The 12,818-nt window shown below is 41.9% G+C and overlaps 1 protein-coding gene across 5 annotated transcripts in view; it reads left to right on the forward strand.

Moving 5' to 3' along the window:
* ATP8A2 (ATPase phospholipid transporting 8A2) overlaps positions 1-12,818 on the forward strand; it is a 652,717-nt gene that overhangs the window by 582,634 nt on the left and 57,265 nt on the right. For all 5 annotated transcript variants that reach the window (XM_031001328.3, XM_055359710.2, XM_055359711.2 and 2 more), the window contains one exon: positions 6,684-6,772. In XM_031001328.3, coding sequence (XP_030857188.2) covers positions 6,684-6,772 — 89 coding nt within the window. The remainder of the gene's footprint in view (positions 1-6,683; positions 6,773-12,818) is intronic.

Genomic DNA, 12,818 nt, shown 5'->3' on the forward strand with positions numbered 1-12,818 from the left:
AAAGGTAGATAAATCCACAAAGATGAGGAAAAAACAGCACAAAAAGGCTGAAAATTCCAAAAACCAGAACGCCTCTTCTCCTCCAAAGGATCACAATTCCTCACCAGCAAGGGAACAAAATTGGATAGAGAATGAGTTTGACGAATGGACAGAAGTAGGTTTCAGAAGGTGGTTAATAACAAACTCTTCCGAGCTAAAGGAGCATGTTCTAACCCAATGCAAGGAAGCTAAGAACCTTGAAAAAAGGTTAGAGGAATTTCTAACTGGAATAACCAGTTTGGAGAACAACATAAAGCAGGAAAGATCCAAAATCGACACCCAAACATCACAATAAAAGATTATATTAAAAGATCTAGAGAAGCAAGAGCAAACAAATTCAAATACTAGGAGAAGAGAAAAAATAAGTAAGATCAGAGCAGAACTGAAGGAAATAGAGACATGAAAAACCCTTCAAAAAATCAATTAATCCAGGAGCTGGTTTTTTGAAAAGATTAACAAAATAAATAGACTGCTAGCCAGACTATTAAAGAAGAAAAGAGAGAAGAATCAAATAGACACAATGAAAAATGATCAAGGGGATATCACCACTGATCCCACAGAAATACAAACTACCATCAGAGAATACTATAAACACCTCTATGCAAATAAACTAGAAAATCTAGAAGAAATGGATAAATTCCTGGACACATACACCCTCCCAAGACTAAACCAGGAAGAAGTCAAATCCTGAATAGGCCAATAACAAGTTCTGAAATTGAGGCAATAGTTAATAGCCTACCAGCCAAAAAAAAGCCCAGGACCAGACGGATTCACAGCCGAATTCCACCAGAGGTACACAGAGGAGCTGGTACCATTCCTTCTGGAACTATTCCAAACAATAGAAAAAGAGGGACACCTCCCTAAATCATTTTATGAGGCCAGCATCATCCTGATACCAAAACCTGGCAGAGACACAACAAAACAAAAAATTTCAGGCCAATACCCCTGATGAACATCAGTGCGAAAATCCTCAGTAAAATACTGGCAAACCGAATCCAGCAGCACATCAAAAAACTTATCTATTACCATCAAGTCAGCTTCATCCCTGGATGCAAGGCTGGTTCAACATACGCAAATCAATGAATATAATCCATCACATAACTAGAACCAATGACAAAAACTACATGATTATCTCACTAGATGCAGAAAGGGCCTTCAATAAAATTCAACACCCCTTCTTGCTAAAAACTCTCAATAAACTAGGTATTGATGGAACGTATCTCAATAAGGGCTATTTATGACAATCCCACAGCCAATATCATACTGAATGGGCAAAAGCTGGAAGCATTCCCTTTGAAAACCGGCACAAGACAAGGATGCCCTCTCTCACCACTCCTATTCGACATAGTATTGGAAGTTCTGGCCAGGGCAATCAGGCAAGAGAAAGAAATAAAGGGTATTCAAATAGGAAGAGAAGTCAAATCATCTCTGTTTGCACATGACATGGTTGTATATTCAGAAAACCCCATCATCTCAGCCCAAAATCTCCTTAAGCTGATAAGCAACTTCAGCAAAGTCTCAGGATACAAAATCAATGTGCAAAAATCACAAGCATTCCTATACACCAATAACAGACAAACAGAGAGCCAAATCATAAGCGAACTTCCATTCACAATTGCTACAAAGAGAATAAAATACCTAGGAATACAACTTACAAGGGACGTGAAGGACCTCTTCAAGAAGAACTACAAACCACTGCTCAAGGAAAAAAGAGAGGACACAAACAAATGGAAAAACATTCCATGCTCATGGATAGGAAGAATCAATATCGTGAAAATGGCCATACTGCCCAAAGTAATTTATAGATTCAATGCTATCTCCATCAAGCTACCATTGACTTTCTTCACAGAATTAGAAAAAACTACTTTAAATTTCATATGGAATCAAAAAAGAGCCCATATAGCCAAGACAATCCTAAGCAAAAAGAACAAAGCTGGAGGCATCACACTAGCTGACTTCAAACTATTCTACAAGGCTACAGTAACCAAAACAGCATGGTACTGGTACCAAAACAGATGTATAGACTGATGGAACAGAACAGAGGCCTCACAAATAATGCCACACATCTACAACTGTCTGGTCTTTGACAAACCTGACAAAAGCAGGTAATGTGGAAAGGATTCCCTATTTAATAAATGGTGTTGGGAAAACTGGCTAGCCATATGCAGAAAACTGAAACTGGACCCCTTCCTCACACCTTATACAAAAAATTAACTTAAGATGGATTAAAGACTTAAACATAAGACCTAAAATCATAAAAACCCTAGAAGAAAACCTAGGCAATGCCATTCAAGCATAGACATGGGTAAAGACTTTATGACTAAAACACCAAAAGGAATGGCAACAAAAGCCAAAATTGACAAATGGATCTAATTAAACTAAAGAGCACCAGCAAAAGAAACTGTCATCAGAGTAAACAGGCGACCTACAGAATGGGAGAAAATTTTTGCAATCTATCCATCTGACAAAGGACCAATATCCAGTATCTACAAGGAACTTAAACAAATTTACAAGGAAAAAACAACCCCATCGAAAAGTGGCTGAAGGATATGAACAAACATTTCTCAAAAGAAGACATTTATGTGGCCAACAAACATATGAAACAAAGTTTCTCATCATCACTGGTCATTAGAGAAATGCAAGTCAAAACCACCATGAGATACCATTTGACGCCAGTTAGAATTGTGATTATTAAAAACTCAGGAAACAAAAGATGCTGGAGAGGATGTGGAGAAATAGGAACGCTTTTACACTGTTGGTGGGAGTGTAAATGAGTTCAGCCATTGTGAAAGACAGTGTGGTGATTCCTCAAGGATCTAGAACCAGAAATACCATATGACCCAGCAATCCCATTCCTGGGTATATACCCAAAGGATTATAAATCATTCTACTATAAAGACACATGTGCACGCTTGTTTATTGCAGCACTATTCACAATAGCAAAGACTTGTAACCAACCCAAATGCCCATCAATGATAGACTGGATAAAGAAAATGTGGCACATATAAACCATGGAATACTATGCAGCCATAAAAAAGGATGAGTTCATGTCCTTTGCAGGGACATGGTTGAAGCTGGAAACCATCATTCTCAGGAATGATGGTTAGTTAGCAAACTAACACAGGAATAGAAAACCAAACACCGCATGTTCTCACTCATGAGTGAGAGTTGAACAATGAGAACACATGGACACAGGGAGGGGAACATCACACACCAGGACCTGTTGTGGGGTGGGGGGCTAGGGGAGGGACAGCATTAGGAGAAATACCTAATGTAGGTGATGGGTTGATGGGTGCAGCAAACCACCATGGCACGTGTATACCTATATAACAAACCTGCATATGTTCTGCACATGTATCCCAGAACTTAAGGTATAATTAAAAAAAAAAAGTAACCTTTTCTAGTTTGTCACTACATTCGTGGACAGCTGGTCCTGGGGCACTGGGGTGCATATGATTAGTGGCATGGCTGAAGCTAATGCATTCACAAATCCTGATCCGCAGGTGCATGGGTGTCCCTTGTTAATGCGCCTAGTCTGACCCAGGGCAGTGCTGCACAGCTCATTGGCTTTACAGTCAGACAAACCTCCAATCCTGTGTCTGGCTCTCACCAGCTTGTGTCCTAATGAATCAATAATTCTACCCACCTGACGCTCACTTTCCTGTAATTTACTGCAGTGAGTTCCTAGGCATATGGCATGTAAGTGGTCAGTAGATCACCTTAGAAGGATTTCAGGCTCTGGGTCTCAGTCCATCTGTGAAAATTAGGATGGTAGGAACCTTTCTGAGATACACCTTTAAAATTAGTTATGTGTGTCACATTCACAGCTCCTAGTTTTGAAGACCAGCAACAGAACAATAGTTTCAAGTCTTCATATAACCTTTATTAGTTTAGGACAGGCTTCATATTTTCAACAAGAGAATTCAAAGTTCATTTTCCTTTTTTCCCTCAGCAACTAAAGTTCTGAGTTTCATAATCTGTTTCTTATTGATACATAATATTTTACATATTTACAGGGTACATTTGAGTTACAATCTATTTTAAATGATACATTATGTAAAGTCACTGTGTTCTTAAATAAATACACATAGTGAATGATCCTGCATGTATCCCCACAAGTACAGCTTGAACAAGTCCATCTTCCAGGGGCCGAGCACCACCTCAGGCATCTGTAGCATGAGCAAAACCCAAGGTCCCCTCTGGAGACCCTGTTTACCCTGCAGGCAGGACAACAGGAGCTGGAAGGAGCAGGCTAATCCAATCCCTTTCTTGTGGTTTTCTTGGTTGGGGAGAGAGAGTTGAGTTTTGCCAAAATACATGTGTTCTGTAGAAGAAACAGGAAATGGAGATACACAAAGAGATATGACAATACAAATCACCAGTTGGGCCACCCAGATCCTGGTTTCCATATACCGTTCCATGCATTGTTCCTGAGCATGTAAGCATGCCCACACTTGAAGGAGGCACTCTCAAGTCCATCGGGGCCTGGGACACCCCACTGTTTTTGAAGTCCTGGAATGTTTTTGTAAAGGTAAGGAAATACCAAAACGAGACTACAAAAATGATGGTATCTATTGATATGTATTGACAAATGTGTAATAAAGATGTGTACGTGTGGGCATACCTCATCTAGGGGGGACACCTTCAAGTTTAATTTTGAAGCTTGGGCCAGTGGTGCTTCCTTTCCCACAACCGCCATGATAGGTCCTCTATGAGATATTACAGAACCCATGTTTCTCAGTGGCAGTAGAATACGACATCTCTGTCAACAAATATAATTCTACATTACTTTAATTGCTTGCATGGAAATCCGTTGTATGTAAGTGCCATGGTACATTTAATAGATCTTGTCCTGGGACATCTACTTCTGGTGTCTTTGATAGAATAGCACTCTTGTGAATATCATTGTACTTGCTTCTTTGCATGTTTTCTTCCTTCCTTAGGATGAATTCTGAGAGATGTAATTGATGGGGCAAAATGTACTCACACATTTTTAAGGGTTGTAAACTTTTCTGTCAAAAGCTGGTACTCTTGGTTGTTTGAAAAGCAAAGCAAGTCCTCCCATTCCAGGGTTGGATTTCGACTCTTTTCCTGTAAACCTCACTGCTTTTTGGTTTGTCATAAAATGCCAAGCACCACCAACAGGGCTATGGGAAGGGGCCCAGAGGCAGGAGGGCTGTGGTTAGGCATGGCTTTGGCTAGATGGGGAAGCTGGGTGCTTGGGATCAGGGTAAGCGGGTGGGGATGCTGTGAGTATAGACGCTGGGCAGGGAAGCCCTGCACGGCAGAGGGAGCGGCAGGGCTGCAGCGCATTTGGCCGTCCAGCTGGAGCAGAGGATGGAAACCGAAGAGTGGGTTGACTCTTGGATGCCAGGCTTGAGTCAGGTGAATCCTGCCCTCATTTTACTGTATAAAGGGAGCTACTCCAGGCCTCCAGGATTCTTAGACCCTCCCAGTCCCTGTGGGAGTCCCACAGGTGGTTAATTGTGCCTCAGGTCCTCTGCTCTCCCTCCCTCTGTAAGTCTCACTCTCCTTTGCAGTGAGCTCTAGCGAAACTTCTATTCCAGTAGGACCAAATGTTTGAGGCCTCCAGAAAAGAAATCCGGTGAACACGAAGGGTTTGTCACACTAACTTGAGTCCCTTTCTCAGGTGGGCCACCCTTGTAGGCCAGCCTCCCAATTCCTAGCCAGCTCCAGGCTCCAGGATTTTGCTCATTCAAAACCAAAATTGAAGGCATCTGCCCTACTCAGGCCCCCATCTCTGTTCAGAGTAAACTCCTCCCTCCCTCTGCTTTTGCCCTAAGTTCTCTTTTCAACTCACCTAACATCTAACTTGGCCCTGCAGCTCTGATCCCCAAAACCCTCTCTACCTGTTCCCTCCCAAGCTATCCCTGACCAGCATGCCAGGAACAAGGAAGTCTTGAAAGCTGCACTCCTTGCTGCTCTCCCCTGTCCTTCATCCTTCCACTTGGAATCTCTGTCCTTCTACCCATCTCTAGCTACTGAAATCCTGTTCATGTTTCCAGGCGCATCTCATACTCTGTCATCTTTAAGAAGTCTTCCCAGAAACCCCATCGGATATATTCGTGATATATACCATATTCCACTGTGTAATGTAGATTGCACCAGAGGGTATTTAATCCCCTGAAGGCAAGGACTATAACCTATTCATCTTCCTTTCCTGGGTGGGGAGAACCACCATGCCTTGTACCAAGTAGCGATGACATGGGTCCTGGCTCCGTGAATGAACGGGCATTGAGAGAAAAGGAGCTGATGATGAGTGAATGGAGGAGCCTAGTGAGGCAACGTTTACTCCTCAGTGAAGCAGTGTTGGTGACTCCAACAGCTCTCTTTAGGAAGGATTTAAGACAACATCCTGTTCGGAAGGGGCTTGAAGCACTTTATAAAAGAGAGGCAAGGACACACGTCAAACTAGAAGAATGAAAGTGAGAAGAGAGAAGGCTGCAGAGAGGAGCAAGCCCCATCCGTCCCCCTGATGGTCCTGCCAGTGCATGGGTTACCTCTCATTGCATTTAGTGCGGTCTGTTGTTTTTGTGTTGTGAAATATTATCCTTGATTACATTATGTTGCTCTGTTTTTGAAAGAGAAAGTATTCAAGCAAGTGTCACTTCTATTTCTTGCAGGCAACTATGGTCCTGAGCTCTGCACACTTCTGGTTGGGATTATTTCTGGTTCCTACTGCCTGTTTGATTGAAGATGTGGCATGGAGAGCGTAAGTTTAACAGTGAAGCGGGGACCCTAAGTCTGGCTCATCTGTTCCTGGAATTGTCTTTCTCATGAGTCCTGCTACAGGGTATGAGAATGACAGGAATTCGGAAGAAATGGGTCTCCTGCCACCTGCCAGAAATGAAAAAAAAATTTTTTAGTTTAACTTGTGCTTCATCTTGATGTGAAAATATAGACAACCATAGCAATAGAAAAATCAGCTGGACATGGCAGTGGATAGCTCTAGTCTCAGCTACTTAGGAGGCCAAGGTGGGAAGATCACTCGAGCCCAGGTGTTTGAGGCTGTAGTGAGCTATGGTCATGCCACTATACTCCAGCCTGGGCCAACAGAGCAAGACCCTGTCTTTAAATAAAAAGAAACAAAAAGAAAAGAAAAAATACAGACACAAAGGAGCCCTGAGAGAAACTATGAAGATCAATAGGAATGTTGCCTTATAAGGCAGAGTTTCTGAGTACACACCCATTCCATCAAATTGAGAAAGTATAACTCAAAACTCATCTCTCTCTATATCATAAACTCAGTGCTAAGTGGTCACGGATATGGCCTGGCTTCACTTCCCATGCTTAGAGGGAAGCTATGTATAGGTAAGTCATTTAAAATTACAAGAATGAAGTACTCTTCATTTTTCCAAACAACTCAGAGTAGGAACACTTTCAATAAAATTCTTCTAGAGGATTAGTTCACAGGTCTATGAGAAAACCAGTCACGAAGATGACATTATCATGTAGGTTAAATAGGAAATCATTCATATTCAATTTTGCTTTTATGTTTTAACATATATCATTTTCAAGATACCTTGTTACAATATAAAAGAAGCGACTAAGTTCCAAGGTCATGTAAATTTTAATTTTATCCATGAGCAAAAGGAGGGGCTGCTCCAAATAAAATATGACTGATTTTTGTTTTGGGTCGACCCAATTTCTCCTACAAATAGGTGCCAACTTCTCTGAAAATTGAGACTCCGAGCTCGGCTTTACTTTGGGCAAAACACAATTATTTTGGGGCTCTGAGACAGAGAAGTGAGACTTTAATCCAAACCTTCCAGGAAAAGACATCAGATTTCATTTTTAGCCCTCCGTTCCTCCCACACTCAGTGAGAATTTTTCTTGCCTGACCGTTACGGATGTCTTTTGAAAAAGTCCTCATTTTGGCATTATCTTGACAACCGATCATACCTCATGCAAATCTAGATAGAGGGGGAAAGAATATTATAACATGGATTTTCTTTTTTTTTTTTCATGTTCACTAAGTTTTTTAACTGTTAAAAAATTAAATAATTCTCATTTCTTAAATTCTTTGATTTACCATTACTTCCATTTTATTTGGTAAAACCATGCTCTGCAAATAACAGAATCAGAATCCTTGGAAATGAAAAAGATTACAGCCAGAAAAAAATATTTTCTTAATCTAATAGATGTACCATAAGAACATATTAGTTCTGGCCAGGCGCAGTGGCTCACACCTGTAATCCCAACACTTTGGGAGGCCAAGGTGGGTGGATCACAAGGTCAAGCAGTCGAGACCATCCTGGCCAACACTGAGAAACTCCGTCTCTATTAAAAATACAAAAATTAGCTGGGCATGGTGGCGGGCACCTGTAATCCCAGCTACTTGGGAGACTGAGGCAGGAGAATCGCTTGAACCTGGGAGGCAGAGGTTGCAGTGAGCTGAGATCGTGCCATTGCACTCCAGCCTGGGCAACAAAGCAAGACTCCATCTCAAAAAAAAAAAAAAAAAATAGAAAAGAAAAGAAAAAGAAAAAGAAAAGAAAGAAAATATTCGTTCTGTTATTTGCTCTTTCAGCCAATAGGCCCAATTGTGACACAATCTAGTCCCTTAATGAATTTGTTCAAAATCTTTGTTTTGCAAAGATAAGTCAGTTTTAGATAAATAGGCCACATCAGCTGGCCTTTTCTATTTATAGTGACTGAAAGCTAGTAACATGATTATAAATTAGTTTATTTTAATTCAGCTATCTCAAATTAGTGTCATTAAAACAATTCTATTGAGACTGTATATTTGCAGAAGACTTTAGCAATAGTCTCTTTCTTCCATCTGAAAGAGAATGTTTATAGATTACGAAGTGTCTGTGCCTCTTTGTCCATTTTCTGGCTCTTTTCCAGTGCGTTCTGAGTAATCATTCCCTGTCATCACAAAGCAAATTATCTATTCCCTCAAACAGGACTTGTTTTTGGTTTCCCCTGGCACTATAAAATTAGCACCATTTACATTTTAACAAGGATAAATCAAATGACACTACTCCCAGCTTCACCACATGGAAAGAGTAAAAGTCACTTCCTTTCCAAGGAGCTTGCCAACTGGGTCAGAGCATAAACCCGGGCTCTGCAGCGGAGGTGCCTGCAGGGCAAGCAAGGAAGGCTGAGGGTCGTCACTCTGCAGCAGGAGCACTCGGCCATCCAGCACCTGGCACCACGGGCCCAGAACTCAGCTTTTCCCGGGAGCCAACAGCATCTCAGCTCTGGGCTGAGCCAGAAAGGCCCCTGCTGAATTCCAGAGGTGCTTTCTAAAATGGATTTTTGTCTTGTTTTATTTAGAGGAGCAGGGAAAATAGCGTATATTGGCTGTCAGCTGGAATATTTGTCCAAAGCACATATATGCTCAATTTGTAATATCTATTTAATATCTAAACTACCCTCACCCCTCTCCTCAAAAACAAGACACTTTTCAGTTTATTGGCGCATTTTCCCTTTGATCGTGAGGCCCATATTATGTCTCATATTATACTCCAAACCCGAAGTATTTGTTTTTGAGGCAAGTAAATTCAGAGGCTTCTCGCAAAAAGAGAAGGCCTGTTGTGAATCAGTTACCTCTGAGAAGCTACAGTGCTTCACTGAGATTTCTCTTTCTGAACTGCAGCTTTAGAAAACGCTGTTGGCTTCTTCTTCCCATGCACTGAACAAAAATATTAATCCTGCTTGTCCCCAACCACCCATCATTGGATTTGAGTTGTCAAGTATCTACTGAGGCACGATATCTGTTATGCACCTTGGGGTTCCCAGAAGGGGTGTGCATTCGAGAGTGGGCACAGGGGCAGCTGAAGACCCTGCCCTGCGATGGCAGCATGTGGTGATGCCGGGAGAGCTTCCACAGGGGTGCTGCGGGCCTCTCATCTTGCCTTGGGCCCATCTTAAGGATGTTTTGTTTTGTTCTGAACTTTGGTGGTTATCACTCTCTTTTGAAAGGGCTTTTAGACCAGGCACAGTGGCTCACACCTATAATCCCGGCACTTTGGGAGGCCGAGGTGGGCGGATCACCTGGGGTCAGGAGTTCAAGATCAGCCCGGCCAACATGGTGAAACCCTGTCTCTATAAAAATACAAAAATTAGTTGGGCATGATGGCGAGTGCCTGTAATCCCAGCTACTCAGGAGGCTGAAGTGGGAGAATGGCTTGAACCCAGGAGGCGGAGGTTGCAGTGAGCCGAGATCGCGCCAATTGCACTCCAGCCTGGGCGACAGAGTGGAGACTCCATCTCAAAGAAAAAAAGGCTTTTAAATTCCAGATCAAGGCAGGCCTGCCTTTTCAAGTGTATTTCTGTGAGCACTGAAGAAAGTGAGTTGCTCCATCTTTCTACATTTTCCCCATTTCTTTGCCCAGTTTCTCGCTTCCATTTCAGGACCTGAGCTGTTAAGAGTAAGAAAAGAGAACCAGAATGAGGTAATTCAATCACTTTTTCCATGAAGTCTGTCAGCTTTCTGGATGAAGATCCATTATTAGACTATCTTAAGTCAGATTTGGCACGCCATAAAATGCCTACGCTATTATCCTGCTAACCAAAATTTTCATATGGGACAAAACGAAGCTACCTTTTATTAAAATAATTGATTGATTATATGTGATACCTGGCTAATGAGTAATTTTGTTAGATGCATGAAGTTTAAATTGCCCAGAACTATTTTAATATCCCTGCGCTTATATTCATCCAAAATGTTTACTGATGACAGCATGCTTAGGTAAGCTGCCACATACTCACTTTCATCTAGGTGAAATTTGTTAGTATTGCTTTATAAAAATAATACAAGCTCAAGGCCACTGAACACAGAGGAACCCATTTGCTTTTATCTAGCTGTATCTCCTGTATTTTACTGTACATCAACAATACAGTCCCCGATTCCAGAATGACTTCATTTCCTTATTATAATCCCAGATAGGCAGTTAAATGGAAAGAAGAGGTAATGAGCAATTTCTATACACAAATGGACCTTGATTTCTTTTAACTTTCTAACTAAACTAATTTCTTTTGCAGCACGTTATATTTACACTTCCATCCAGGTTTAGAATTATACGTTTCCTTTTGACTTGCTGTTCTTGCATACAAAAGAAGAGTCCAGGGAAAGAGTTTCAGAAAAAAAAAAAAAAAAAGGATGGAAAGTTCAAGATCCTTAAACAGTCTATTTCTTTTAAAAGTCTCTGAGAACCTGGAGACACCCTTAGGTATATCTGAAGACTCACAGACAACTCTCACACTCATGAGTCAGTAGCCAGCACCCCAACTCTGTCCCTTCTGTGGTCATCCAGCTTCTCGATGTGGGGTTAGATGAAGCAAGCCCTGGACCACTGGGCAATAAGCCATTTACAGATAAGGGACTTACTCTGTCAAAGCTGTGACTCAGAACATGCCAAACCCCAGCTCCTGGTAAGACCTAAGTGACATGCCAGTGGCTAATGCTTAACAACTGACTTTATAACCTATAAATATTAATTTTAGACCACTCACATGTAGCCTTTAGACAGGGGAGATTTTAGAATCAGTTTTTCTAATTCAGGCATTATTAGAGAAAGGTGCTTGGGAACAGGGTTTTAAATTGCCAGCCTCCCTTTACTCAGGTGCTGTTAAATACATGCAGAAAGAGAAGTTGAATCATCCCCAGCATTACAATTCAGTGTTTTCCAATAGCAACAAAGTTCCCAGGCTAGCTCACAGGGGCTAAACTAGTGGAAATAGTGTCAAATTGCTGAGTAACTCTTGAATATGGGCGCAGTTTCATCCCCTGAGAGCAAGCACAATGCCTGGGAGCACTGACATGCTCAGACCGTTGCCCTCTGAGGCCATGTTGTGATTGAGTAAAAACCAGCAGCTTCCACAGTGGGTTGGATTCTGACCTAAGCTGTAGGTTCCCAGTGGCCAACCTTCCTATTCCAGCCTCCCACTTAGGAACCCCCTTTCCTCCCAGCCCGGGAAATAACAATGGGGTCTGTTCTACCCCTGTGCAGGGGAAAAGGGAGAGGGAGAGAGAGGGAGGGTGATGGTGGAGAGAGGGATCCTGGAAGAACCAGCGATGCTGCTCATCCTTCAGGAGTAGCCAGGCTGTTCTAGGACCTGTGCAAGCCCGTGGCTCAGGGCAGGCGGGGCAGGCACTCGGTGGCCTTGTTGTCAGTCTAACCCCAGAAGCCCAGGAGATAAAAGACCACTTTTGGGGCCCCACATGTTACATAATAATGAACAGGGTACATTTTAACATCGTTTTTGACTCTCCTTTCCAGCAAACTGTTAGATATTTGCTCATTTATTGTTTAAATTAAAATTCCACAGGCTCTGCTTTGAACTGCAGTATTTTATCAATCCTGAGTCTCAGGACACTGTTTGATGGAATTAAGTAAGGTATTATGTGTTAAAGCCTGTGTGGCTTTCCCTTGTTTACTTTGGGGGAAAGAATGACAGGGGCGTATACAGTGTCTCAGTGCTAATACTCCATTATAGATTAACTCGGAGTGTCGGGAGATGGCTCACATTATCTTAACAGGCTTTCTTTCCTTGAAGGTGGAGGGTGGGTGAGGTGGTACAGGATTCTGCAGGAAGAGCCCACATCTTCAGAATGTTCCCATGACACCGTTTTCATTTCTGGGCAAAGGTGCTCAGTTTTTGTTCTCATTCTGTCTTTGGGTCCTGGTACCTAGCAGGATCCTCACATGTATTTATATTTAAATTAAACTGATGCAAAGCTTTTCTGTCTGGTATGTTACTAATTTATGAGCCTTTTCCCTTTACAGTTTTTTTCTCTTATATAACCT

Source organism: Gorilla gorilla, chromosome 14 (genome assembly GCF_029281585.2).
Source record: "Gorilla gorilla gorilla isolate KB3781 chromosome 14, NHGRI_mGorGor1-v2.1_pri, whole genome shotgun sequence".
In the NCBI taxonomy this organism is placed as follows: Eukaryota; Metazoa; Chordata; class Mammalia; order Primates; family Hominidae; genus Gorilla; species Gorilla gorilla.